We start from the raw sequence: 27,376 nt of genomic DNA on the forward strand, positions 1-27,376 counted from the left end.
CCCCAAGCTTTGGAATTCAGCTGTTGTTGAACTGCAACCCCCAACATCTAGCTAGCAGGACCAATGGTCAGGGATGATGGGAACTGTAGTCCAAAAACAGCTGGAGACCCAAGTTTGGGAACCCCTGCTCGAGAATATATTTCACTGTGCTTATGTGGCTTAGAGTTAAACCAGTCTTTCTCAGTCCCATGTGCTCTCGATGTTTGAACTACATATGCCACCAGCCTAGGAGTTGTAGTCCAAAGCATTTGAGGAGCCCTGGGGTGGGGAAGGGTAGTTTAGATAAAAGTACTTGTTGTGGGTCTGTGTCTCATGGGCTTCTGCACGTAGGGATCTGAAGCTGTCTTACCTTTGAAGTGTTCAGAAGCTCAATATTGAATCAGTTTTTTTTGGGGGGGGGGTTGAGAGAGAGAGACCCAAAGTGACTTTCTTGGTAAAAGGATTTATGGCATGGCGACATCAGCTTAAGAAAGGGGTTCCTCCATGTGTCGCTGCTCTTTTTGCCCCAACCAAATGTGGCTCTCCGGCCAGCATAACCCAGCAGATTCTGAGGGGGGGCGGGTCTCCTCCTGCAGCTCATGCTTTCCAGCACTGCATACCTCAGGAAGGACCCTAGGTTTATGGAGGAAGAGAGAGGTGTTCTCATGCAACGTTTCAGTTCCAGGTCTGGAAGCATCTCCCATGCTTCATGCCCACCTTCCCTCAAGGAGCTAGTACCATAATTTCATTATCCACTGTATCTCAAGGAGCAGCCAGCTGAGGATTTTCTACATAATGCCTTCACCTTTTAGTCCAGTCTGAAAGCAAGGCATTGTGGATAGAGAGTGATACGCCAGCTCTCATCCGAGTGATGGTGTTCGTGAAGTGTTGCTGGTTGGCCAGGCATCCTCTGAACGCAAGGCAATGGAATGATCTCCGGTTTCTCCGCTGTCCTTTCATCCGGATACTAAAGTTGTAGCATGAGACACAGTAACTCCATCCTGTTTTTTCCCTCTACTCTAAAATCCATGTAATGTGTTCACTCCCCCCCCCTAAGTGATGAGGCCACCCCCTTGATAGTCTCTTATCTTGTCCCCCACCCCCCGCAAATAGTTGTGGCTAACCTCTATGCTTGTTTCTTTTTTTCTTTTACTTCATTTTATTTTGCTTCTTGACTTGTAAAATTAGATGAATAACAAGATGCTTTTCCCTCCTAGAACGTATCCTCCCCTGAGAGTTCCCCTGCGCATAGGCCCGAGTCCCTGTCGCCCGAGGTAGTTATCACACCATCTCAATTGGAGGCGGAGAGGGTGTGTAGTTTGCGTGGTGAGCGTGTGTGTGTGTGTGTGTGTGTGTGTGTGTGTGTACACACTTGGAGGGAGGAGGGATAGGGGAAGCAGTGGGTGGGGAAGAAGGGGCTAGTCGAGTCAGATTCCTTTGTTGTTGAAGTTGAGAATTGAGTGGTGAACGAAGGGAAAATGCCAACCACTTTCTAGTTAATTCTTCTGAAGTAGCATTTCCTGGGGAGTTGGGAGAGAGAGAGAGAGAAAAGGGAGAGGAGAAAATGAATCAGACTCTTTTAATTTTTGGTGGCTGGCCCTGGGCCTTGCAACCACTGTGCTGTATGTTTTATTGAACCCATCTTCTTAATCCATTGCAGCATAGACAGTCCTGCTCCTGCTTTGTGCCAAAAGTCCACATTCTTCAAGATACAAACTCTGCGGTCAGATTCAATTGTGCAACTCGATAAGCATAATGCAAAGTTAATTGTTTTGTCTGGTGGAGTTTGGAGTCTGAGGCCAGGGAGCGATATGGCTCCTAAGAGGGCAAGGATAGCTATGTGGTTGTACAGACCTAGAGATCATTTTCTGGCAGGATTTGTTCTGTTTTTGTTTTCAGGCCATGATTGTTTTATAACAAACTGTTTTGATGCATGGCTTCCACCGAAAAGCAATGTAACACACTTTTATAAAACAAATGCATGAGTAGCGGAACATAGAGCCCAAGAGGAGAAGGGAGGGACAGGTTCTGAAAGAGGATTGGAAACTTAAGTCTAGCTTCCCAGAAATCTAGTTAAAACAGTGTGCCGGGTGCCACAGTCAGACTGGAACTGCAAAAGGCCAGCGGCCCTCAACCTGAATGTCTCAAACAAGTACCAAATTGAGGAGTTGCTCACTGACGGCTGCCCTCCTGGATAGCTAAGAAGTGCCAGGACTTTCCAAAGCATTAGACACAGCATGATGAGAACTCCCATTTAGCACACTGGTAACGTGAAGTTTTATTGGGCCAATAAGGTCTGGATGCATCTCTCCAGTCTGTCCTCCATTGTGAAGAGCAAAATGGATTGAAGGCTGCAGCTCATAGGATTCCAGCAGAGGCTTATGGGTGCCTTCATGAATTTGTACTCTCTCCCCCCCCCCCAGTGCCCTAAATCTGCCACGCACATCTTGTCTGATGTATGTATTTGCACCCACACGGCATTTTGTGCATTACAGTACACACAAGCATGCACACCTTTCCTTGTCTAGAGATTGATCTTTGTGAAGGAAAGGGGTGCGACGCAGCTCTTAGGTTTGTCTGCTTTCACTCCAAGGCAGCGGGACACGAGAGCTTTGTTTTGTAACCCTCCCACCTCCAGCCTATCAAACGGAGAAGCAGCACTTTGCAGAGTGGGGTTATACCCCCATTTCAGTTTAGGTGGTCAGCCTGCAAGCATAATGTTGGGATGCTGTCTCTAAACACCACCATGGCAAAAATTCAAGATAACATAAAAGGGATAGAAGCTAATAATGGACATATCTGCAAAGCTTGAGGTAGGCAGTGCACTGTCAACAGTTTTCTAAGTTGCAGAGCAGGAATGAGCTATGCAGTATGGTTTATGTTCATTGGTCTTATTTTGATCAGAGTACCGAGGCTTTTGTAAATCCTTGACAGCTTGGACAGGGATGGGAGTTATTGGGGGCAGAGGAAAGTTTGGGAGCAGCGCAGGATGCTAAAGATTCATCCCCATTGAATGGGCAGCTCCTCTCCCAATTGCTTTTTGATGTAGCCACCACCCACACTTTTTTTAAGGGCCTTTTAATAATTGGAAACCTGTTAACCCAGGATTCTGCCCGTGGCTTGCATGCCGTCCCGCGAAGCTTAGATTCTGTCACGTGTGCTTGTCAGTTCTCAAGAGATTTCTGAATGCCGTGAAGCGTGCTTGCAAAGTGTGCTTGTGACTAGCTTTACAACAAAGAGGTTGGTGGATAAGAGTACCTGGTGTGTGGTGCCTTGAAGTTTTCCTTGATTCTTCACCTTTTATTGAAATGGTTGTGACATTATATGTTAGTGACCTTGAAAACACACCGAGGCTCATTTGAGCCGCCAACATCACCATCCACGAGGGGGAGGGACCCTGCAAATTTAATTTGCCTCCAGAAATTCCGCAGAGGAAGAGAGCGACTATGCAGCTAGGGGGGAGAAAAAACCCAGGCAGAGCGGAGAGCAAAAGACTGGGAACAAAGAGTGAGAAAGCCATATATGTGCTGTCCGTGGGAAAGGGGGTCTTTCCTGAATTAAAAGTGTTTTTCTCTTGTCTGCCCCTTTTACCTGCTTCTCTACCCTGTCTGATATCCTCTCCCTCACCCGCCCCCACACCCCCTTTGTTGGTCCTTCCAGCTCTGCCTTAGGACGGACCTTGACCTACAGAAGGCAGGATTCCTGGATGCCGGCACTAACAGCTGTCCAGAGAAACCCTCCTTGCTCACTCCGGGGCATTCTGACCTGGCATCCCAGCCCTTGGAGACCAGCTTCCCAGGAAAGAGTGGAGAAGCCCAGGCGCTGCTACGAAGTTCCGACCAGGCTTTTCGGACAGAGTTTAACTTGATGTATGCCTTCTCCCCTCTGAATGCTATGCCTCGGGCAGACGGATTGTTACGAGAGTCTCCGCAGATGGCCGACGGGAAGCTTCTGAATCCAGACAGGGGCTGCTGCAGTTCCCCTGCGGAGGGATACTTTGGCAGGCACGAGCAGGTGCTTCTGAAAGAAGCCGCGCACGGACCCTTGCCCCCCTGCGGCGAGAAAACCTGCGAAGGCGTTAAATCCACACCCCAGAACCCTCCGCAGAGGAAAAAGGCAAGTATCCAACATGAGTAACACGAGCACAGTCGCTCCAGGGAGAAAGGAAGGCCTGCCCGGGGTGTGTGTGTGGGTGTGTGTGTGCACGCGCTGGGAAATTGTACAAGAGGAGGCAGCCTGGAGCCTGCTGAGAGACATGCAGACTCTCCATTACTTGGTAGGGTGAGCAGCTGAGGAATCTTTCTTTGGTGGGAACAGGATGAAAGCACACATCATGTTCCCTGGAGGCTCAGAAGTCCATGCAACAGGGTGCGGAGTCTGTTCTTAGAGGGTGGTTCTTATCTCATGACCCGGAGGTCTGACTTTAGGTTTCCTGCTGACCATAGGCTGGAGAGCAGCTTCCTAGCACCAGCACAAAAATGTAGCCCACAGTGCATTGCAGCAGGTGCCTTTTAAGCGCATGCGCGCGCACACACACGCATGAGTGTTGAGTCACGTCACCTGCCTGAAACTGATGATAGCCTTTTCTCTCCTAGGTATCCCTTCTGGAGTACCGCAAACGAAAGCAAGAAGCCAAGGAGGGAGGGGATTCCTCTCGATGCACAGGGACACCCACCCGGCTGAGTGTCAGCTGCTCGGGGGCAGATGTGGATGCTGCTGGCCTCGTGCAGGGCTCGGGGGCCCACACCCTGTCTTCTCCACAGCATGGCTTCTCCCCCTCTCATTCTTCTTCGTCTCACCTGGAGGAAGTCAGCCCACCAGAGCCACGGGGGACCACGCACAGCAAATCCCAGGACAGCATCAGCAGTAGATGGTGAGTCTCGGGAAGCAAACTATGGCAGAGACACGTGTTGTTTCTAGGAGTTCCTCCCTGACAAGATGAGAAGAGATAAAATGTTTATGCCCTGTGCCGTGTCTTGCCTCACTTTGGTCTTAAAGTGGAGGATGATAACATCGATAGCGAACTTTCAGCACAGAGAGAGCACTTTCCACAGCTCTCCCTTACTGTGGGCTGCAGTCCGCAAAGAGCCACCCTGCTGGATTCAACCAAAGGCCTGTCCAGCATTGTTTCCAGCAATGGCCTGCCAGGTAATTTCAGGAAACTTACAAGGAGATCAGAAAACAACAGCCCTTTTCTCTTACTCGTCCCAAGCATCTGGTATTCAGAGTCCAGTTGCCTCTGAACTCAGAGGTTCTGTTAAGTTAGCATAGCTAATTGTCATTATTCTGCTGTCAGTGAACTTACAGAATTTGGCTTCCCAAATTTCTGTTTTTACCTTGCCACATATTGATACTGCTTCTATAAGCAAGTTGCAGCACTACAGTGGTACCTCTGGTTACATACTTATTTCGCTCCGGACGTCCATTCTTAACCTGGAACTGTTCTTAACCTGAAGCACCACTTTAGTTAATGGGGCCTCCCGCTGCTGCCGCACCATTTCTGTTCTAGGAAAGTTCTTAACCCGAGGTAATATTTCTGGGTTAGTGGAGTCTGTAACCTGAAGCATATGTAACCCGAGGTACCACTGTAGTAGCATCTGAGTTCAGTGGTTCCAAAGACTGTGGTCTTTGTTAGATCTGCAGCGTTACATGCGCTCCGGAGTTCCAACTTTTCTGCCCTTCGTAACTAGCGGGCAGTGGTGGGGCAGAGCTGTTTCAGAGTGGGGGGGGGGGGTTAGAGTCCTGTACACTCAAGCTTGTTAGTTTCCTCCTGAGGACCTTCCTCTACCTTTGCGTACAGATAACTGACCTTTTCTGCTGCATCAGCTATACCGGGGACAGGCAGTGACTTCAAATCACAAGTCATATTTACACAAGAGCCTCCCCAGATTTGCTTTTCTTTGCAATATTGGCACACAGTTTTCATTTTAAAAGAAATGAAGTTTCCATCTCTCTCAGTTGCCAAGGAACTGCTTTTGCAATCTAAACAGATGGGCTCCTCCTCCTATTAACCCTGCCCTGCAGGAAGCTCTTGCTAGCCAAAAAAAAAAAAGCAGCAGTAAATATGTACATTCCTTCCACATCCCCACCCATATATATATATCCTCATTGAAATGTGACCCACCTGTCTAGCTCATTTTTGCAAATTAACTATAAAGACATAAAATATGCAGATTCAATGGGAGGGAGGGATCTAGTGCGTAGGCTTTTTGATTTCAATACTTGAAATACAGTGGTACCTCAGGTTACATACACTTCAGGTTACATACGCTTCAGGTTACATACTCCACTAACCCTGAAATAGTGCTTCAGGTTAAGAACTTTGCTTCAGGATGAGAAAAGAAATCGTGCTCTGGCAGCACAGCGGCAGCGGGAGGCCCCATTAGCTAAAGTGGTGCTTTAGGTTAAGAACAGTTTCAGGTTAAGAACGGACCTCTGGAAAGGATTAAGTACTTAACCCGAGGTACCACTGTACCAGCATTGATTGTACTGTAAAAGTTGGAGCGGAAGTACCCATTGGAGTTAAGCCAGGAATGGGGGGGTGGTTTTTAAAATTGGGTTGCAAGCATAATTATGAAACTCAAAAGGGTTTTCCAAAAGGGTAAATTTCTGGCTGCCGTGCTTCAGCGTAGAACATGCTGTACATGCCTTCTTTCTCACTCCTTGCAACTGCCTTGTGAAGGAGGCTGGGCACCATTGTTCCAATTTTACGTACAGTAAAAAGTTGAGAGTCGAATGACCTACCCAGAGCCACTTCAGCGAGTCCACTTCTCACTAAAATGGTCCTAAGCAGAGGAAAATTCATACCAGCTGTGTAAAATGAGCATTTTAACATTTCAAATTACCTTGGCGAGCAGAGCATAGTGAAATAGAGCTTTGTTTTATGCATTGCAACTATATTTGTGTATTGACTGGAGATCTCTCTTTGCATGATCCTAAAGCACAAAGTAAAATCTCGGGCTATATTTTTACTGCCCCAGAGCAAACCATCCTAATAAACACTGCAGCCGTGGCAGCATTCCAGCAGTGGTTGGGTTGCTCGTACAATATCCTGTGTATGCCTCAGACTCTTATCCCAGGGTAACTGCCTTCTGTTTCCCCCAACGGAACTATAGAAATAGGCTGCAGTGTTACCATTTGATTAAAATGGTTATTTGTCTCTAATGAATATTTTCTAGCCATCATTGTGAGGCGAGCTCCACTCTGCCCTAGAATTAAACAGCACCTGCCTCAACAACTAAGATGCACAAGCCTTAAGCTGCAGGTTGCGCTTAATGTAGAAATACACATGAACACGACCCTTCCAGACCGCAGGGGAACCTTTCAACATAATAAACTACAGTTGTTGTTGTTGTTATTGTTGTTGTAAACTATTGTCACGAGATGTTTGAAATTGTTTAGACCTCTTGAAGGGTCCAAAGGTGTCTTTCCCATTCACACTCTTTTGTGCCCTGCTATAGGATGGTTCCCACCTCGGTGGAGCGGCTGCGAGAAGGCCGTGGGATTCTGGAGAAGGTTTTACGCAGCAGCGCCAAGTTGTGTCAGAGAGGAGAGCCCTCGCCCACCCGGGAGAGCTTAGGGGAGAGAGAAGCAGGTAAATGGGAATGCACTGGGGGGGGGGAGCTGCCTTTGGAGCTCGAGCAGGTGGGGCTGAATCTACAGGCAGGGCTCTGATCTTGTGGAATGATGGAGTCCAAGACCGTCTGTGACTTACGGGACTTCTGCTCCACGTGGCGCAGGCTCACATCACTCCAAACAAAGCAGTTAAGATTCATTTGCTAGCTTTGTCTTGGGGATGCAGATATAAGTCTCTCTCTCTACTGATTGACTTACACAAGTGTTTACAATTCTGCAGTGAGGTATTCAAGAAGAGGCTAGGCAGGCATAGAATTGAAGAGTTCAAAGAGACCCCAGGAGTTTTCTAGTCCAACCCCCTGCAATGCAGGAATCTCAACTGAAGCATCAATGACAGATGCCCATCCAACCTCTGCTTAAAAACCTCCATGGCAGGAGAGTCCATCACCTCCTGAATGTGTCTGTTGATCCGCTGTCAAACAGCTCTTACCATCAGAAATTTCTTCCCGGTGTTTAGTTGGAATCTCCTTTCTTTGTAATTTGAATCCCTTGGTTTGGGTCCTAGCCCTCCAGAGCAGAAGAAAACAAGCCTGCTCTACCCTCCATGTGGAAGCCCTTGAGATATTTGAAGGCGGCTATCGTATCTCCTCTCAGTCTCCTCTTTATCTCAACTGTTCCTCGTAAGGCTTGGTTTCCAGACCCTTGATCAGCTTGGTTGCCTTCCTCTGCACACAATACAGCTTGTCAGTATCCTTCTTAAATTGGGGCACCCAGAACTGGACACAGTACTCTAGGTGTTGTCTGACCAAGGCAGAAGAGAGGAAAGAGGATTGACTAGATAAGGCCATGATTCTGTGAAAGAGAGTCTTTCTCTCCCCCTCCCCCCCTGCCTTCAGTGTTGCTCCTCTAGCTATTGAGGTTTTATTAGTTTTATTCTAATCCTTGCCTACATTTCAGTTTTTCTAGAGCTGGGGCTCTTCAGGGGGTCTCTCTCACACCTGTCCTTGCTACAGGGGCTCACCTGTAGCTGGTTCCTCCTAATCCAGCAACCTGTATTTCTGCTGCTAGACCCTCTCTGCTCTGCCTTCCAGATGCTGCGGAAGGAGATTCGACAGACCCCCTCAACCCTTCCCTCAAGGGACCAGCCGTTTATAGTCCTTCACGTTACAGCTACCAGGTAAGTGAGGCAGTACCCGCCTCGTGCCGTTCACGGTTCCCGTGCAGTTGGCTCTCGGGTGCAGTCCAGCCTCTCTTTCCGGGGTCGCTGAGCTGCAGAGCCGGATGCTGAACGGCGGTTTTGTGATGCCTGCTTCTTTCCCTTGCAGCTCTTGCAGTCGGACAGCCCGCGGGCGGAGTCGCAGACCGTCCTCCAGAGCGCCCCCCCGTACCGAGGACATCCCATGCCATCCCCTGGCTACAGCTACAGGTCCCAGTCCCAGAGAGCAGGGCACCTTCCGCCCCTCGGCTCCTCAGAACCCTCCCTTTCCTCTGCCCCCCTGGTCGCCACAGACTCCTCGGCTCTGTTTGCAGGGAACTCTGGGTATTATAGCAGCCAGCAGCCGTCTGGCAGCGGTGTCTTGAAGAAGAGCTGCCCTGTAGCCGCTGCTCCCAGCCCGGCCCAAACGGCGGCAGCCGTAGACTGTTTGCCCCCCTCTGAAACAGGGTCTCATCCCTGCGTGGGAACCGCCGGCTGCCCTCCTTCCTCCTCCTCCTCCTCCTCCTCCACCACTTCCTCGTCGTCATCTTCCTTGTCGTCCTCCAGGCCCTCGCAGTCAGACTTGCGGACTATCAACCCTCCCGCCTCTGGGCAGCCTGCTCTGTACCAGAGCTCCAGAGCCGCAGCACTTTCCAGCTCGCAGCAGCACTACTCTCACCGAGGGGGAGGAGGCGGCATCAATCAATACAGACTGCAGCAGCTTGCAGGGTCAGGCGTAAAGACTCAGACTGGCCTTTCTTAAGGCAGGACAGACTAGAGCCCACCGTTCCTTCTGGCAGTGGCTGACGGGGGAGCCATGCCGGGACAGCAAAGGGCCCAGAGGCTGGGGCTCTGGGGTGTCCTGGGCAAGAGAGAGCACTGCCGGCCACCCCCTGGCTTTGGAAGGAGGAGAAGGCAGTGGCGGCGGCAGAATGTGCAGAAAAGCATCTCCCTGGTGTCCGGGTACGTTGTAGAAAGCAAACGGTGCTGAGTGGCATGGCCTCTGTCTCCTACCGGTGCCCTTAGCTGTAGTCACCTGGGCAGGTAGGGAAAGCTTGAATATGAAACCAGTGCAAATCAGAAAAAATAAATAAATAGGGGAGATGGGGATATGTGGGGGGAGGGGGGCGTTAATCTAAATCCCAAAGTGCTCTCTGCAAAGTTGGGTTCCCAGAGTCTTCTGGCCGGGGAGGGTTGGGGGCTTAGTCCATTCTGATCATTCCAGTTGCAAATAAAGAGCATTTGTGGGAGAGAAGCAAGAGCCGTGGGGTGGGGCTGGTAGCAGTGTGAGTGCGTGCGTGCTTGCGTGTGTGTAAGAGAGAGAGAGAGAGAGGGCAGGGTGTGCATGCTGGCATTGCTGCAAAAAGTCACTCTAGTAAGTCCATACTATGCCTCTGAAGTTGGCATCTCGCTGCCAGTGAGGGGGTGGCCTAGGGGTGTGGTCAGTTCGTTCCAAGAGGCCAGTGCTGTGGCAGTGGGAATATGGATGGTGGCTTGCTTTAGGCGCCTGCCCTAATTCTAGGTGGGGGTGATGAGCAAGGTGCCCAGTCTGGTGGCATTGCTGCTGCTGTGGTCAAGAGTATCATTGGAGTGCATGAGAAACATGCCTGCTACCTCCCCCTGAGGCCCAAGAGCAACAACACCAGGCCCGCCAAATGCTCTGTCAAATTCCATACAGTTGCCAGCTTTTCTCACTTGTTTACCTGTCAAGCGTGCGTTTTTATTTATCTAATTTTATATTCAGTTATAACCATAGTAGGTTAGCAAAAATATCAGGCAGGTCTAACCCTGGTCCTGCCAAGGACCTTCTCGTTTCCTCTCGGACAAGATATTGCTGTGAGCATGTCTTCCCTCATTTCTCAGATGCACAGTCTTTCCCCCCCTCCCATTTCTTTCTTTTTTTAAAAATAATAATAATAATTAGGACTGTTACAAGTTTCTCTAATCCACAACTGAAATCAGGTGTTCATTCGACTTAGAGGAAACTTTTAAAATTGATCAGAGCAGAGCAGAAGAAATAAACGAACCCTTTCCTTCAAAAGTGTCTGGCTGTTAGCGTGTTGGGGATAGAACTTGTCACCCACAAGACAAGTCCTATATACTGTGTAAAAAAAGGGTGTCAGCTTCACTGGGCTTTGCAGCCTCCCTTTCCGACATGCTGCGCATGCCTCGTGGGGGTGAGCATTGCAAGCGATGATTCTGGAGATCAGCAGGCAAAAAAGGCGATGCGCCTGTTCTATGTGCAGTCGCTGGGAAGGAGCCACCAGGAAGTTTGGGGGGCAGGCGGGCGAGCTGTAGCGCTGCCCTCAAGTGGAGTTGTACACTGTGCTGTAACATTTGAACTTTCACAAGAGATGTAATAATTTTGATAATAAAATACTTAACTTGAAAACCAGCCTGTTACGCTCTCTCACTGGGTTCTTGGGCGATGAAGTGTGGTTTTGTTTGCGCAAAATCCAGGTGAAGCCGAAGGGACAGGATGCCTTGTTGCACACAGCCCAAGATTTCAGCCCTGCTTTCAACAAACAGCCCCCAAGATCTGGAGATCGTTCAGGGAAAGAGAACCCCAAAGTTAAGGGGCAGTTGCTGAGAGAGTCCCTTTTCTCATCCTTGTTGGACATGGTTTGCTGCTGTACACAGTACTCCTTATCTATCTTAAATGATATAACGGAGCGATGAGTAAAAGCGGGCTCTTAGGTTTGGTAGGACCAGGACCTTAAACAGAGATTGGAAGGCTATTGGAGCTATTTCTGGCACTGGTGTAATTTGGTCCCGATTACCTTGCACAAGACAAGCCACAGCATTTTGTACCAGTTTAAAGCATCTGAACTGTTATCAAGGGCAGCCCTGCGTGAAGTGCATTACTGTAGTCAAGGCTCAGCGTTCTGAATGCATGAATGCTGCCGTATCTGCTGCTGTTGCTGTTACAAAGAATCACAGCCTTCTCTCCAAGTACAGCCTGAAAGAGCACATCCCAGATCCCTAGTGTAACCTGTCCATCCCGGCTTGGACATGAATACAAGAGTAGCCCTGGGTCTGTGCCTGAACAGCCCGAGACTGCTCCACATCGTTAACTTCTCCAGAGATGCTGAACGCAACGTCATGGTGAGTTATCCTGCCCTCTTCCTGCTAAAGACTGGAAAGGCAGAGTGGTCTTTGTACGTCAGGTATGCCCCCATCAACCCAGTCACCTTGAATGGCAAGCTGCGGGAACAGGCTAATACAAATCTGAACTTGTATGAGGAAATCATGCTTGTAAACAGTAAGAACCATCAACCAACTACAGTGGTACCTCGGGTTAAGTACTTAATTCGTTCTGGAGGTCCGTTCTTAACCTGAAACTGTTCTTAACCTGAAGCACCACTTTAGCTAATGGGCCTCCTGCTGCCGCCGCGCCACCAGAGCACGATTTCTGTTCTCATCCTGAAGCAAAGTTCTTAACCCGAGGTACTATTTCTGGGTTAGCAGAGTCTGTAACCTGAAGCGTCTGTAACCCGAGGTACCACTGTATTCAGGTAAGAACCAACAGATCCTTCTCTAGAGCTGGTGAACCTCAGTCATTGTGGGTTGTACTAACTAAAGCTATTTAAAAATCCCATCAGGTGGGGAAAGTTGTCTGCCGGTGAATAACTTGTTGTCCAAAGGCTGCCTCTGCTGCGGTGTATCGATTTTATAAGCATATTTTTATTATGGAATGCTCTCCCCCACCCAAGAGATTCACCTGTTGCCTACCTTGACTGTCTCAAGCTTTTTCACATAACCATTTTAATCTTGCTGACTCCTGTGTTGTTTTTATGATTGTGTAGCTTTTAGTTCATTATGTTTTTGCTGGGGCTGTGGTTGAAGTGTGGTATGAAAATACTCGCAGCGAAATAAATATGGCCTCCACCATGCTTCGACATGGGGAGAGCACTGACTTAGACACTGCTAAGATGCGGGTGGCGCTGTGGTCTAAACCACTGAGCCTCTTGCCAATCAGAAGGTCGGTGGTTCAAATCCCCGCAACGGACTGAGCTCCCATTGCTCTGTCCCAGCTTCTGCTAACCTAGCAGTTGGAAAGCACGCCAGTGCAAGTAGATAAATAGGTACTGCTGCAGTGGGAAGATAAATGGCATTTCCGTGAGCTCTGGTTTCCATCACTGTGTTCCGTTGCACCAGAGGTGGTTTAGTCCTGCTTGCCACGTGACCTGGAAAGCTGTCTGTGGACAAACTCTGGCTCCCTTGGCCTGAAAGTGAGTTGAGCGCCACAACTCCATAGTCATCTTTGACTGGACTTAACTGTCCAGAGGTCCTTTACCTTTAGCTTTTTACTGAAACCAAATGAGAAGGGGGTGTCTCGAAACTTACTGATGAACAGGTGTGGAGGCAGAGTGGCAACCTGTGAAATCTCTTGGGGAAACATTTCGTGGTATTGACAAGCAACTGACATCATCCTCTGGGACTTGTGAGTGCTGAGAAGGTGCCAGAAGGTTTGTAAAATTCACATTAGGTTTGTCGCTGCTTTGATTGGAACTCGGAACAATACCAGAACAGTAAGTTTTTGTTTTTCAAATGCCCAGAGTTGACACTTGACCTCATGAATTTATAAAAGTAAACTGAAGATTCAATGCACAAAACTCGAAATGCTTTACACGTACTGGGCTATACTGAACTTTTTGTTCTAGCCAAGAAGCCAATTTTACCACACCTAATGGTCCCAAGGGACGCGAGTGGCGCTGTAGTCTAAACCATCGCCTAGGGCTTGCCAATCGGAAGGTCAGCGGTTTGAATCCCCGCGATGGGATGAGCTCCCGTTGCTTGGTTCCAGCTCCTGCCAACCTAGCAGTTCAAAAGCACGTCAAAGTGCAAGTAGATAAATAGGTACCACTCCGGTGGGAAAATGGTGTTTCCGTGTGCTGCTCTGGTTCACCAGATGGTCAGGGGTCCCTTTACCTAATGGTCCCAAAGATTAGACTTCAAAGCTGTTTGTCTCACATAACCTTCGCAGTGGGATGGAATACCAAGCATTGTGGAATATAGTAGACTGAATATCCATCACTGGGAAATGGCATATGTCCCATTTTACCTCCAATGAGCTCAGTGTTATGTATATGGTCCTCTTCCTCCATTCATATTTTTATCCTCAACAACTCTGTGAGGTAGGTTAAGCTGACAGTGAGCGGCTGGCCCAAGGGCACCCAGTGAGTATCAGGGCTGAGTGGGGGGTTTGATCTCCCAGGTCCTCATTCAGTACTCTAACCACTACACCACACTGGCTCCCTTTTCACATGTTCCGCCAGGACAGTGGCTGATTGGACTAATGATATGAATGGTAGATCCACAGTCTTAACTAAAGTATTATCCTGAACAATAAGGTGCTGTGGTTGATGGTTGGGCTATATTCCTACTAACTAAGGTCCAATTCTCTCTGCACATGGGCAGCCACCCTCATTGCAGCTGCAGGGTGACCCAGTTAAAAATTGGTTGCCTCCTGGAATCCAGCCCTCCCCTTTGCCTCATTGCTCAGGGCTCAGAGGTGGGAATCACTTTTCTGGGCTACCCTTTTTTTACTGCTGCATCACACGGCTGTCTCATGTTAAGCTTGTGGGTCTACTAAGACCCTTAGGTCCTTTTCCTACAGACTACTTGCAAGTCAGGTGCCCCCCCATCTTATATTTGTGCTGCTAGTTCTTCCTGCCTAGGTGCAGGACCAGACATTTGTCCCTATTGAAATTTGTTTTGTTAGTTTAGGCCAATCTGTTAAGGTCATCTTGAATCCTGATTCATACTGGGTCTTCGTAATCACAGCATCCTTTTCTAAGTGCTCACAGACTGTCTGTTCTAGGACCTTTCCTGGTATCGACGTCAAGCTCACCGGTCGGTAGGTACATTAGGTGCAGTTCATCAGACCCTGGAGATTTGAGTTCGTTTAAAGTAGCTATGTGTTCCCTTACCACCTCTTTCGCCATCTTGGACTGCAGCATCCTTGCATCATTTATTCTGTTATCACCAGATGGGCGATAGCTTTCCCTTTGGATGAAGACAGAGGCAAAGTAGGTGTTGAGTATTTCCGCCTTTTCTCTGTCACCCAATAGCATTTCTCCATCCTCTACATGCAAGGGACCTACTACTCTTGCTTTTAAACATAGCCAAAGAAACCCTTTAAAATTATTTTTAACCTCTTGCGAGCCTGAGCTCATTCTGAGATATGGCCCACATGGCCTCATCCCTGCAAATGTTGGCTGCTTGTGTATGCTCTTCCTTTGCGATTCCCCATTTTTCCATTTTTTATACATCTCAGCGCATCTGCAAGCTCCTTATGGAACCACACCAGTTTCTTCAGGTTTCTTTCTTGTTGGAATTGTCTGCTTTTATGCCTTCAGTATTTCCCCTTTAAGAAACTCGCATCCATCTTGCGTCTCCTTCCCCCCAGGATGATGAGGACAAGAGGGGAAATAATTAATTCTAGGCAGGGTCTCCTTGCTCTGCGTGCAGAGTGGTGGGTTGCATTGAACGCGCGGGAGCTTCATTGCGCAGTATAGAAACCATTGGGGCTAGAAGTTTTGTTTTTTTAGCACATCAGAAGGGGGGGGGTGTGCAGCACCTACTGATACAGCAGTCTTGATATAAGCACAATAAAATTTGGTATAAGCCCATAATTCTCTCCAGGCACTACTGCTGAGATACGACCTTTCCCCATGTCTTGCAGGACTAGCGGAATTATTATTAAAAGTTATTTGCTGCCCTTCTTTAAGAGATCATGGGGCGCTTTACAACAAAATGCACAAAATACACAATATAATAACATGGCAACCATACCCTGAAATAAATCTAGAAAACTTAGCTGCGTATGGTCACTGCATGTCTAGCATTCTGTTGCAGACGTGCATTCCAACCTTGCAGCTATTTCTTCAGCCTTTGCTGCAGTTTAATAATCCACAGGCCCACCGCTCCTTCTCACAGGGAACTCAGGTGGTCGAGCCCCAACAGAACTGGAACCTAAACTGAGCTGCTGAGAAACTGGGAGGAGCTACTGGCATTCTTGGGAGTAAGCCTCAGGTTTGCAGAAAAGAAACCTGGGTGAGGAACGGAATGGAATATTCCTAAATAATACTCTGGCCTGCTGGCTGGAACACAAAACCAGGAGCTCTCCTGTTAGGAGGGGACGGTGCACTGCAACATTTTGTAGTGGAGCCTGCTTGCTCAGTCCTGGAGCTGAGCTCTTAATGTGCACACCTGCCAGGCTACATGCAGCCTCTCTGGTCCTTGCTGCCACTACTGTTTGTGTGGATCCTCTACCTTGATTCGGGAGCGCATAAACACCTTAATTTTTACCCATTTGCCCCACAGCGAGGGAGCAAAGAGCCTGATCACACAGCCATGCCCGGAATATTCTCCTACCTACACCTGCTGCCCCAGCGCTTGCCACCAGTGTGCCCTTGGCACCGGCAGCATCGTGATCAACAGTCTCCATAGTTACGCAGGCCAGGTTGCCATGGAGACGACTGGAGAAAGGCAGGTAGGCACCAGCTCAAGGTGTAGCAATGAGTCACTGTGGGGAGCAGAGGCAGGAGAACAGGACGTGTGTTCAGTAGATGAACCGGGTGAATTATTGATGCTGATTTGAAAAACTAAAATAAACATAGGGTTTCCCCCTTCACCTTCTTAGAGCAGAAGGGGACATATCCGAGGAACTGCATTCTGTGATCGGATCACATTGTAAACATAGGACCAGAGGGAAATCTCTCATGGGAGCTTCTGGTAATCAAGTGGGTTCTCCTTTTCTCTCTGCCCTGGCCCTTTTCCTTCCAGGGACTGCAGACAAGGCAGCTCGCCTGTGGATACTATACATGAAGATGTTAAGGAGTCCCATAGAAAAGAAACCCGAGGCCTACCTGTTGGGTCTTTTGGGAAAAGATATTCCACAAGAAAAGAAAATAATCTTCCTGTATGCTACAGCGGCGGCCAGAACAGTACTAGCCAGCAAATGGAAAAGTGAATTGATTCCCTCCAAAGAGGAGTGGATATGTAAAATGAGTGACTATACACATTTGGCAAAATTAACAGCACCCATAAGGTCACAGTCAAATCAAAAGTTTAAGATTACAATAGAAATGCTTTGAAGATTATATAAACACTGTTCACAAAATAATATGTTGATATGTATAGATTAAGACTGTAGAATATATAAGAAGAATGATGTGTAAATGAGATATGAAAGAAATTCAGATAAGAAATGCAATGTAAGGATTTAACATAATAGAAAACAGAAATCGGGGTGTGGTGGAGGGGAACCAAGGGTGGGTAGTGGGAATGTAATTTTATCTATATCATTTTTTGTGGTTTTCTTTTGTCTAGTGTCTCTTTTATATCTTTGTATTTTTGTGTATTATTGTATTGTATCATCTATATCATTTTTTGTGGTTTTCTTTTGTCACGTGTCTCTTTTATATCTTTGTATTTTGTATTTTTGTGTATTTTTGTTTTGTGTGTATCAGATATTAAAAATAAATAAATTAAAAGGCAGATTGCCTGTGCTGGCCCAGTTCAAGAGCCAGAAACATAGTGAATATATTTTCCAGAAATGGCTTCTGAGCTGCAACACTTCAGACTACAGCTGGAGAAAGTGGGGTGTGTGTGTGCTATTTTGAAAGCCAGTAGAGTCTGGTGTCCATTGGGAGTGGTAGGGTGTAAGGCAGGAGGCTAACAGTAGGTGGAGCCAGAGCCAATGACAGACATAGCCCACTAATTCTAGTGTCCTCATGCTCTGCCCTGCAGAGTTCTACAAGGGGCAATGTTGAGACCAGGGAGGATGAACCTGGCAGCTAGTGACAACCCCCCTGGACTGGTGGTAAGTAAGAAGGCAGAGCAGGTGAGGGCTTGATGAGGTCATTTATTTCATGTATAGTGGAACAGCGCTCCATTTGCTCCAATAGACTGCCCTCTACTGTATATGTATACATGAAATAGTCCACTCTACACCTAGGAAAGTACCATATCAAGGAGCAAGTACTATGTTTAAGCTTTCTCCCTGTTGTGCTAGTTCGCTGCGTATAGGGAGCGTGCTTTTTTCTTTTCGGGTCCCGAAAGACCTGCAATGGCTCCCAGTATGTTTCCAAGTACAATTCAAAGTGTTGGTGCTGATCTTTAAAGCCCTAAACGGCTTCGGCCCAGTATACCTGAAGGAGCATCTCCACCCGTATCGTTCTGCCCGAACACTGAGGTCCAGCTCCGAGGGCCTTCTGGCGGTTCCCTCGCTATGAGAAGCCAAGCTACAGGGAACCAGGCACAGGGCCTTCTCGGTGGTGGCGCCCGCCCTGTGGAACACCCTCCCATCAGATGTCAAGGGAATAAACAACGATCTGACTTTTAGAAGACATCTGAAGGCAGCCCTGTTTAGGGAAGCTTTTTATGTTTGATGTTTTATCGTGTTTTTAATATTCTGTTGGGAGCCGCCCAGAGTGGCTGGGGAAACCCAGCCAGTTGGGTGAGGTATAAATAAATTATTATTATTATTATTATTATTATTATTATTATTATTATTATGGCAGGATTCTTTTTAAAAAGCATTAAAGAATGATGCATCCCTTTGCAATCTGAAGTGGCCCAGAATTCTTTCCCCCCTCAGTCTCCCATCTAACTCTGCTGAATGAGTTAAACGGGCTTTGAGGCTGACACTTCAGACGTGTGTGTGTGTGTGTGTGTTGGCTGTCACACTCAACTCTTCACCCCCAGGATCCTCTTAAGAACATAAGAATAGCCTGTTGGATCAGGCCAGTCGCATCCTGTTCTCACAGCGGCCAACCAGATGCCTGTGGGAAACCAGCAAGCAGGATTCGAACACAAGAGGTCTCTCCCTTCCCATTGCGGTTTCCAGTAACTGATATTCAGAGGCACTGCTGCCTCCAACCGAGCACAGAGCACAGCCATTGTGGCTATGGTAGCCCTCAATAGCCCTCCTCCTCCTCCTCCTCCTCCTCCTCCTCCTCCTCCTCCTCCTCCATGAATTTGTCTAATCCTCTTTTAAGCCGTCCAACTCGGCTGCCCTCACTGCCTCCTGTGGGAGGGAGATCCATAGTTTAACTATCGGCAGCCAGTGCGGTGTGGTGGTTAAGAGCAGTGGACTCGTAATCTGGTGAACCGGGTTCGCTTCCCCGCTCCTCCACATGCAGCTGTTGGGTGTTTACCTTCCCGCTGGAGCGGTACCTATTTATCTACTTGCACTTTGATGTGCTTTCAAACTGCTAGATTGGCAGGAGCAGGGACTGAGCAACGGAGCTCACCCCGTCGTGGGGATTGGAACCGCCAACCTTCTGATCGGCAAGTCCTAGGCTCTGTGGTTTCACCCACAGGGCCACCCTTGTCCCTTGAGACTCCTTAGGGTAGTGATAAAGCGGGATATCAAATCCAAACTCTTCTTCTTCTACTATCCCTGAGGGCAGCAGGGGAGCAGTGCTATGTTCTACCCCCTATAAGGTGCTTGCTAGCAGCCCCCAGCACTTGCCATTTGAAGCAGCTGCCTTGCTCTGCCCTTATTTTATACTAAAGCAGGTTTGGGGAACTGTTAGCTCCCCTGACATTGCCAAACTCCCAAGTCCCTCCCATTGGTCTCAGCAGGCACAGCCAGGTGCCAAGGATGATGGGGGTTAGAATTATAGGGTTAAAAGGGACCATCTGGTCCAGCCCTCAGCAGTGCAGAAATTTTTAGTTCAGCAATGTCTGGGAAGGGGACAAAAGTCCCCCAGACCTCTACTAAAGCATGCAGTGGCAGTGATTCCACTTCCCCACCCATTCTTCCCTTATTCACATTAACCGTTCTCTCCATGTGCGCTCGCTAAAGTTTATCAGAAGAGGCCTTGCTCCGTCCATTTATGCAGCTGGAAAAGACAGTGACACCGCTTGAGGTTGCAATGGACCCCGGAGTTCTTGAAAGACACTCGTCTCTGTACTAGGGCTTTCAATAATATTCCTGGTTTGTTATATTGTGTGGTTTGGGATACTAGGGATTTGCTGCTTGCTTTTGTGCTGCTTGCTTATGATTGTACTTTTTTAAAAATAAAATTTACATTTTCTCTTTGCTCACTTAACACCAAATGGGGGAATCTCAGGATAGGTTTGCGTTGTATGGAACCAGGTCAACGAGAGTGGAGGATGTATAAATAAATGTGTGCTGTTTCAATGACAAGGCTTACAACTGTGCGTCCATGCTTCTTTGCAATGCCTTCTCAAGTCACTCTTGCGACAACTCCATAAAGTATGTATTATACCCATTTTGCAGTTAGGAGCTGAGGTCTGCCTGAGTCCAACTAGTTTGTTCACAGCTTGTCATGGGACAATTTGAACCAAAGGCTCAACTTGCTTTTCTGCATTTAATTGCAAGAGCAGAACTGGAATGCCATTATGGCAATTGTGTGAATTTAATGGCGGATTGATAAATGTGAAATAAAAATCCCTGAGGGGTTGCAGATTTCCTCCCCAAACAGCAGATAACTGGCCATTCGCTGGCATTCACCAAGAACCTACCTGGATGTGGAAGCTCCAATTCTGCTCCAAGCCAAGTGAAGCGAACATTTATGGTTTCATCTGATTTTTCAGTCTGAAGTTTCTGTCAAAGGCTCAGTGCAATGAGAGCCCTTTGGTTTAACATGCCTGTTTGGGGTTCTTTGTCACATTGTGACTCCTCCCTTAAAGCCTGAGATACAGGAATGGAATTTAGTATGCATTTTTCAGGGCACAAATCTCTCCTTCAGGTTTTGAACAGCTATTTTCAACCAAAGAGGAAGAGAGATGAGAGGTGCAAAATACCTCGTAAGTAATGTCTCCCTTGAGCAAAGACTAATCTCAGTGACACTTGGCGTGAGGGCAAGAATTCTCCAAACTGCAGCTCAACCTTTTGTTGCTGTTGTTGTTAAGGGGCAAGGAAAGGTAAGAGACAAAATACACTGAATTGTGATATCTGAAGTGGCACTTCTGCAATGCTGATCTGTGTTTCCCATGCCATTTCTCTCTCACGTGCAACTACCTACTACCTTCCTTCAGGAAAATAAAAATCTATAAGCAAGTCTACCCATCCAGACCATCATCCTCCCCGAATCAGTGGCATGCATAGCTTATCTCCTTGCCTAGCTCTGTGTGGCTTATACTCAGCGCTTGGGACAACCTAATTCAGATTAACCAATTTACCGAATAAATTCAAAAATCCATGAATTAAACCCGAAAAGAGTTTCTATAATTTCTGGGTGAGCTTTATATTGATTCGTGTTGCGCCGTTTTATCACCCGTCCACCCAGATCTTCCGGGAGCTCTTAGTAAGTTGCCTTCACCATCCTGAATAATTTGTCGGTACCTGCAAACTTGACTGCCTCTCTGTTCGCCTGTAACTTCAGATCATTTATGAACAATGTAAATAAATTATAAGCCCCAATACACATTGGGGGAGGCAGGTCTGACTCCTCTGGGCTGGGTGAGGAGTTCCCAGCAGAAGCTGAGCTAAGCCCAACTCTCTTACTACAGACTGGCTGCTGGAGCCTACGTCTGCACTGGAAAAGGAAGAGACTTCTTTACAATGTGACCTCTGTGTTTTAAAGTTACTGATCCATAAGATGGCCTGGCCTCTTATTCTACAATGATAAAGTGTGCTCCAGGAACCTTTGCTGAGGGCCTTTGTCAAAAACATTTTGGGAGTCCAAATATACAATGTTAACTTCGACCCAGATGTTTGGACACATTAACACTCTTTTAGTGCCAGATTAAACATGCCTTTTTTCCTAGGGCATTTGAGGGAATGTGATCACCATGCTTATTGCTGTGTCAGATGTATATGTGTCGTATTTTACTGTGAAACTTGATGGCTGTTTTTAGTTGTATGTGGAAGCAGCCTAGAGATGTTCTGTATTAGCAATAAATAAATCAAATTATTATTATAATCAAGATAACAATATTGTTGTTGTTTAGTCGTTTAGTCGTGTCCGACTCTTCGTGACCCCATGGACCAGAGCACGCCAGGGACTTCTGTCCTCCACTGCCTCCCGCAGTTTGATCAAACTCAGGCTGGTAGCTTCAAGACAATAGACATTCTCAAATAATAGACAATAGACAATCTCAAATAATTCTAATAGGTTGATGATGCAGAAACTTCCCTCTGCAGAAGCCATGCCTATTCTTCATAAGCAAGGCTTATTCTTCCATAATATCCTTGATCATTTTATCTTTAAAAGCTACAGTGTGTAGCATGTGGGCAGATGTACTGCACCTCCAGGATTCCCTTCAATGTACACCCTTCCCTTATTCACGCATCATGATGATTTTGTTAGGATCTTAACACCTACAGATGCAAATAAAACCCTTATGTATACTTTTTCTTGCAGTCCCTGTCTCAATGCCAATTCGTACAATCTGCCATGACAAGAAAGGCTGAGTGGATCCATGCAGAATTCTGTGCATGGTGAAGAAGCCAGTTCATTAAGTGGCTAATTGATTCCCATTGGGCGTGTTGCTGCTGAAATCTGGCTGAGTAGCGACAGCTGGTAAATGTAAATTAAAAATGGTGAACTGGGAGCTATGCTGAATCACATTACCTGCCCATGCACCAATTGTTTCACCCTTGTATAATGCCAGAGTGGTGATGGTGAGATTTTCTCAGCTAGCCTCTTTCAAAGACATTACAAGACTGCCTCTGATCACCCATTCTTACACATTCCTAAGTGTTTCCTTGCAAATCCGTAGTCTGTGGCTGGCAAAGGCCAGATCCCCCTCCTCCCCACCTCCAAATCCCAAGGCAAAAAAACGAATAAATCTGTTGCTCCCCAGTGACGTGACAGGGTTCTGATCCGATCCAATCCATCTTGAATTTTTATGTTTTCCGGTTAAGGTTTTGTGAAACACTGTATCAAACTTTTTTTTTTGTACTAAAATACAGATATATATTACAGCTACTGTATTCCCTTCTCCACCAATCTTGCCATTTCCGTCGATCCCATTCCTCCCGCGCATGTCACGTAACGGGCGCAAGGGCACATCTCGCCCTCCCTGCCGCCCCCCAACGTAGGGTAAACGTCCTCTGGTGGCTGACAGTATGCTCACGAACCCTAGTGGCTTGGGGAGTTGCAGGCTAACGCCGCTCCTTCGGTCCAAGCTACCAGATAACCTTTACCGATTATATTTTGGACTTTCCTAGAACGACCGATGGGAAAGTTGGGCTGAGAATATTAAGGGTGTATGTGCCTGGGCCTACATGGCTGGGCAAGCCTTTAATCTAGTTTGGCTCTGTCCCTCTCTCTCGCTGAGATTCCCTAATGTTGCGGAGAGCTGAGATTTAAAGGCCGATCGTGTCAGTGGATACTCAGAAGTTAGTTCCACAGAGCTCGGTGAAGTTTACTCCCCAATACATTGAGGCCTGTCACTTTAAAGAGTGGCTTCTGAAGGGCTAAACTCACATATATATATATATATTTATGTCATTCCTCCCCTCATAATTTGGCTGTGGCTTTTCTGAGGTCATGGAAGGGAGGTTTGCTCTCCACAGAGGTTTGTCAAATGTCCTCGGGTGAGCCAGCCAGTTCCTTTGGCACTTCTGCATAAACCGCGATACTTGATGGCTGGTTATCATTGCACTTGAGCATAACAGGATGTAACCGCACAACCCTTTTGGTTCCCGTGTTGGCAATGTTTGAGTGGCCTCTTAAGTGTTAATTATTTGGCAAACATAGTGACATGGCCATGCTACGTCGTGCGCTACATCTCCCACACTGGTGAATCTTCCCTCAGTTTCTAACCTTGTTTCCCACAGTGATTTGTTTAAAACTCCTTGTTTTAATTTTAATTTTTAGCGGCTGGGTGGGGCGCATCCAGTTGGGCTCATGGGTGCTGGGGTGATTAGCCCTTTCCTCCGGTGACATTTTTTCTGATGAATATCAACACCCCCCCCCCACACACAAAAGCTGCAATTTACCTATAGGAAAGGTAAATTTCCCTCACCTTTGGAGGGAGGAATTGTCACCAGGAAAATAGTATTGGGAAAAGAGTTAGCCGTCCGCTAGAGCCACAGTCCCAACTGGTTTCCATCCTGGGTGCTATTAAATAGCTGGATATCCATTCACAGGCCTCCTGCTGTCCTTTCCTCACCCTCACCCCCAATCCTTGGCCCTTCATGGCCCACCAGCTTTTTGAGCCCATGCACTCCTTTCCCACATGCTCTTTTCGCTTGTTTCCAACCGGGTCCTTCATGCCACTAATTCAGGCCCGGCCCTGCCATTAGGCAAGGTGATGCAGCCTTCCCCAAGCAACAGATCTTGGGAGCACCGTTACAGGGCAGGCAAATAGTAAATTGTTTTATCTTTTTTTACTACTATGCAGGATGCCGTTTGGATTTTCTTAGGCCCTCCCTCTAGGTTTTTTCTCTGATTTTTAAAAAAATCCAGCCTCCTTTTCTTCTTGCCTTCCTCTTGACCCAATCTGGCTCTGCCCAGAGCAGATGCTTTCTGCTTTTTCAGGCCCTTGGTTCTTTGTGAAGCTGCTCTAAGCTCGCTTCACGGTCCTACAGGCTCCTTATAATGTCAATAGCTGCTGCTGGTGGGCTGTGTGAAAGGAAGGGAGGGGCTTTTGCACAGGCTGAAATGGCGCGTCCGTCCGTGTCGCCACCCGGGCACCCCTGCTCTCTGCAGGTCCCTCTTCCTGGTAGATTTGAGGCCTAGCTCTGCCCTGAAGCCTGCTTCCGCTTCAGCTAGCGAGAGGCATGGAGGTGCGTTTTATAGTTCTTCAATGGCTACGCTGGACAGGGCAAAAATAGCTGCACCGGTGGAACTACCTCTCTATTCAGCTCAAACGGCGGGGACTGGGTTAGCTGCTACACTGCTGTCTGGATGGTGGGGGCGACAGGTGGGGGCACAGTTGTCCGAACGTCTAAGAAGACCCATTTCTGTCCTAGTCTTCAGCTGCCACCGAGGCAGGGGGGATCGTGAATGGAGGATCACAGTTCTGGTGGGCAGGGCGTTGTGAGGTTGTTTGCTGACATTTGCCTCTCGCAATTACAACGCAGAATACCATGCCAGAGCAGGGTGGGGTGGGGGGTTTGGGCACAAATTCCTGCAGCCAGAAATTCCTCCTGCCTATGGGATTATAATATCCCGAGTTAGGGGAGCTGGAATTCTGCTCTGACCCACTACCTGCTTTGCCTCACCCTCCTCCCAAGTTGTAATACCGGTTCTAGGCAGGGAAGTAAAGCATTGCCCCCACCCCAAGCAGACACCAGGTTCGAGGAAAATGCTATTTGGCACGAACCCCAGAACTCAACTGGCAAGGCTGGCAAGCAAGAGGGAAGTTTTGCTTCCCACCCTTGCTGGGACCCCCTTCCACCGCTCGCTCTCCAGGCCCAAGGGTTACATTCAGTGTTTAGAGGAGTCACCCTACAGGCGGAGATGTTGTCGCACCCCACGGCGGCGGCTGGAGAGAGAAGCCAGCTAGCCAACCCCAATCCTCCCACCCCACCCCGGTCCCCCCTTCGGCGGCACCCTTCGTGGTACAGCTGCGTTACCTGGGCAGGATGAGTGGAGAATGCAAAAGTTTTCTGGTGGCTGAAATCCCCAAAGGGAATGGGGGTGGGGATTCGGGCTCACCTTACCCTGTTCAGAGACAATTTAAATTTACATGTAAAAGTATCAAATGGGCCAGTCTCAGGCGCCGGGCGGCCCCCCGTGGGCCGGAGGGCGGGCAAAGTTGCTGAAAGGTTAAAAATGGAGAGAGACTTGGCAAGGAGGTGGCCCTGGCAGAGTCTGTTGCAGCGGTAGCGTCTTGGCACCAGTTCTTGGTTGGTTCTTGGGAAGGAGGGTACTGGGGAACACCCTGGAAGCTTTTCCCGGAAAGGCTGGGAAATCCCTTTGAAAAGAACGTGTTAAAAAGTCCCAGGGGCGTCACTTCTTTGAAACACCAGGTCGGAGTGTGCGCATCGCCTCGCCCCCCAATGTGGTAGGTTTGGGGTAAGGGTAGGGGTACCGGTGTCACACTCTCCTCCATCGGCAGCCAATCAGCAGAGGGGGCAGAGGCCAAAGCTGGCAAATCATGAGGGATGGACGTGTCTCCGGAAGTGGCACGCAGGTGAGGTCTGCAGATTCTGAGGCTTCGAGTTGGACGTTTCCCCCCCATTGGCAGCAGCGAAGGAAAGGCAGTGAGGGAGGTGGGGAGGGAGGAGGAAGGATGAGAGAGTTCAATCCAGATACCAAGGAGAGAAGGGCCCTCCTGCCTCTTCTACATTATATCCTCTGCGGAGGAGAAAACACAAGAGCGTCACCAATATAAACAAGACTGCACAGAAGCTGGCAATAGGAGTGCTGTATGTACTCTTGCTTGGGGCGGGCAGTGGTGGCAGAGGTGGAGAGAACAGCTAAAATTCTGCATCCAACATAAGCCCAAACCCTGCATCGAGAAATGCTGAATTCTGTGGATAGTACCTTATGCAATTTGACAGCTGCTAGATTTCCTGCCATTTGCATGGAGGGGTTAGGAGGTATGTGTGACCCTGGCTGTTGTTCCTGGACGCCCTCCCCACTTCAAAATCTTCTAAGATGTCAGTTTCACTAGGCACTTTCAAGCTTATCTTCACAGCCATAGTGGCTAGAGCAGGCTTCCTCAAACTCAGCCCTCCAGATGTTTTGAGACTACAATTCCCATCATCCCTGACCACTGGTCCTGCTAGCTAGGGATCATGGGAGTTGTAGGCAAAAAAACATCTGGAGGGCTGAGTTTGAGGAAGCTTGGTCCAGAATCTTAGTGGTGATCTTTAAAAAAAAGAAACAAGAAAAGGAAAGGAAACTGAGAATGTTTAGTTCTGTGCCCCAATACTCAGTTCAATTGTTATACAGAATTGTGATGTAGCATTTAACAAAGGAGATACGTTGATCCCCACCAAGCCGTCAGCTCAAGTTGCTATGCTTCGTCTTAACCCAAGGCTGATGGACCATTCTAGGCCCTGATAATCAAGGTGCCAATTTAGCCCCACTTCCTAAATTAAAGTCACTCTGAACTGTTCTCTAACACAGTGATGTAGTTGAAGGAACAAGAAACATTTGCCTGTGTGCAAGACTGCATGTGTGCACCCAATCTCCATCCGAATCTAATTTCTGTTTGCGTATGAGACTGGGCAAATGATCTGATGACCAATTTTTTTTTTTAAATGGCACCAACTTCCTTATATATTAGTAGCAGATATGCCTTGCAGGTCTGTGCTTCAGAAGCCTGCCTTAGTTAAAGGACGGGCTCTGCTCTGTGAGGCAGGATTGACACCAAAGGGCGTTTTCCCTTTAGGTTGTTCCTTCAGGGAGATATGGGGCACCCCGCCAAGTCAGGAGACCGAATTGTCGGCCCAGCACTGTAGGCGACAGGCCTGTGACCAGGGTGATAGCCTGGAAGAAGGGAAGTTTGGTTTGGTGGTGTTTCCCCTGAGTGAGAGACGGCGGGGAGGGTTGTTGAAGTGGCATCACGATCTTCCACCTGCCCATGTGGGGTGTGCCTGGATCCTAATCTCACAGCTGTATATAGTGAGACCAGATGTTGGTGCTGCAATGACTGGAGATGTCTGAGTTTGAAGTGTTGGGAACTATACACTGCAGTGATGCAGCGCCATGACCCCCCTGGGCCGGTTCACATCCTGAGCAC

General features: G+C 48.1%; 2 protein-coding genes across 9 annotated transcripts in view; one reads left to right on the top strand and one right to left on the bottom strand.

Moving 5' to 3' along the window:
* SETD5 (SET domain containing 5) overlaps window positions 1–11,141 on the top strand; it is a 62,302-nt gene extending 51,161 nt beyond the window's left edge. For 5 of the 8 annotated variants that reach the window (XM_083600377.1, XM_083600373.1, XM_083600376.1 and 2 more), the window contains 6 exons: window positions 1,197–1,253; window positions 3,640–4,095; window positions 4,575–4,852; window positions 7,440–7,573; window positions 8,646–8,731; window positions 8,880–11,141. In XM_083600377.1, coding sequence (XP_083456503.1) covers window positions 1,197–1,253; window positions 3,640–4,095; window positions 4,575–4,852; window positions 7,440–7,573; window positions 8,646–8,731; window positions 8,880–9,512 — 1,644 coding nt within the window. In that variant the 3' untranslated portion in view covers window positions 9,513–11,141. The remainder of the gene's footprint in view (window positions 1–1,196; window positions 1,254–3,639; window positions 4,096–4,574; window positions 4,853–7,439; window positions 7,574–8,645; window positions 8,732–8,879) is intronic. The other 3 variants (XM_083600374.1, XM_083600380.1, XM_083600379.1) reach the window with 1 other exon arrangement.
* Window positions 11,142–22,561: 11,420 nt separating this feature from the next.
* Window positions 22,562–27,376, bottom strand: part of LHFPL4 (LHFPL tetraspan subfamily member 4) — a 59,816-nt gene continuing 55,001 nt past the window's right edge. The window contains 1 exon segment of the mRNA XM_083602518.1: window positions 22,562–25,983. Coding sequence (XP_083458644.1) covers window positions 25,975–25,983 — 9 coding nt within the window. The 3' untranslated portion in view covers window positions 22,562–25,974.

This window comes from Podarcis filfolensis (assembly GCF_964270895.1).
Source record: "Podarcis filfolensis genome assembly, chromosome: 2".
Classification (NCBI taxonomy): Eukaryota; Metazoa; Chordata; class Lepidosauria; order Squamata; family Lacertidae; genus Podarcis; species Podarcis filfolensis.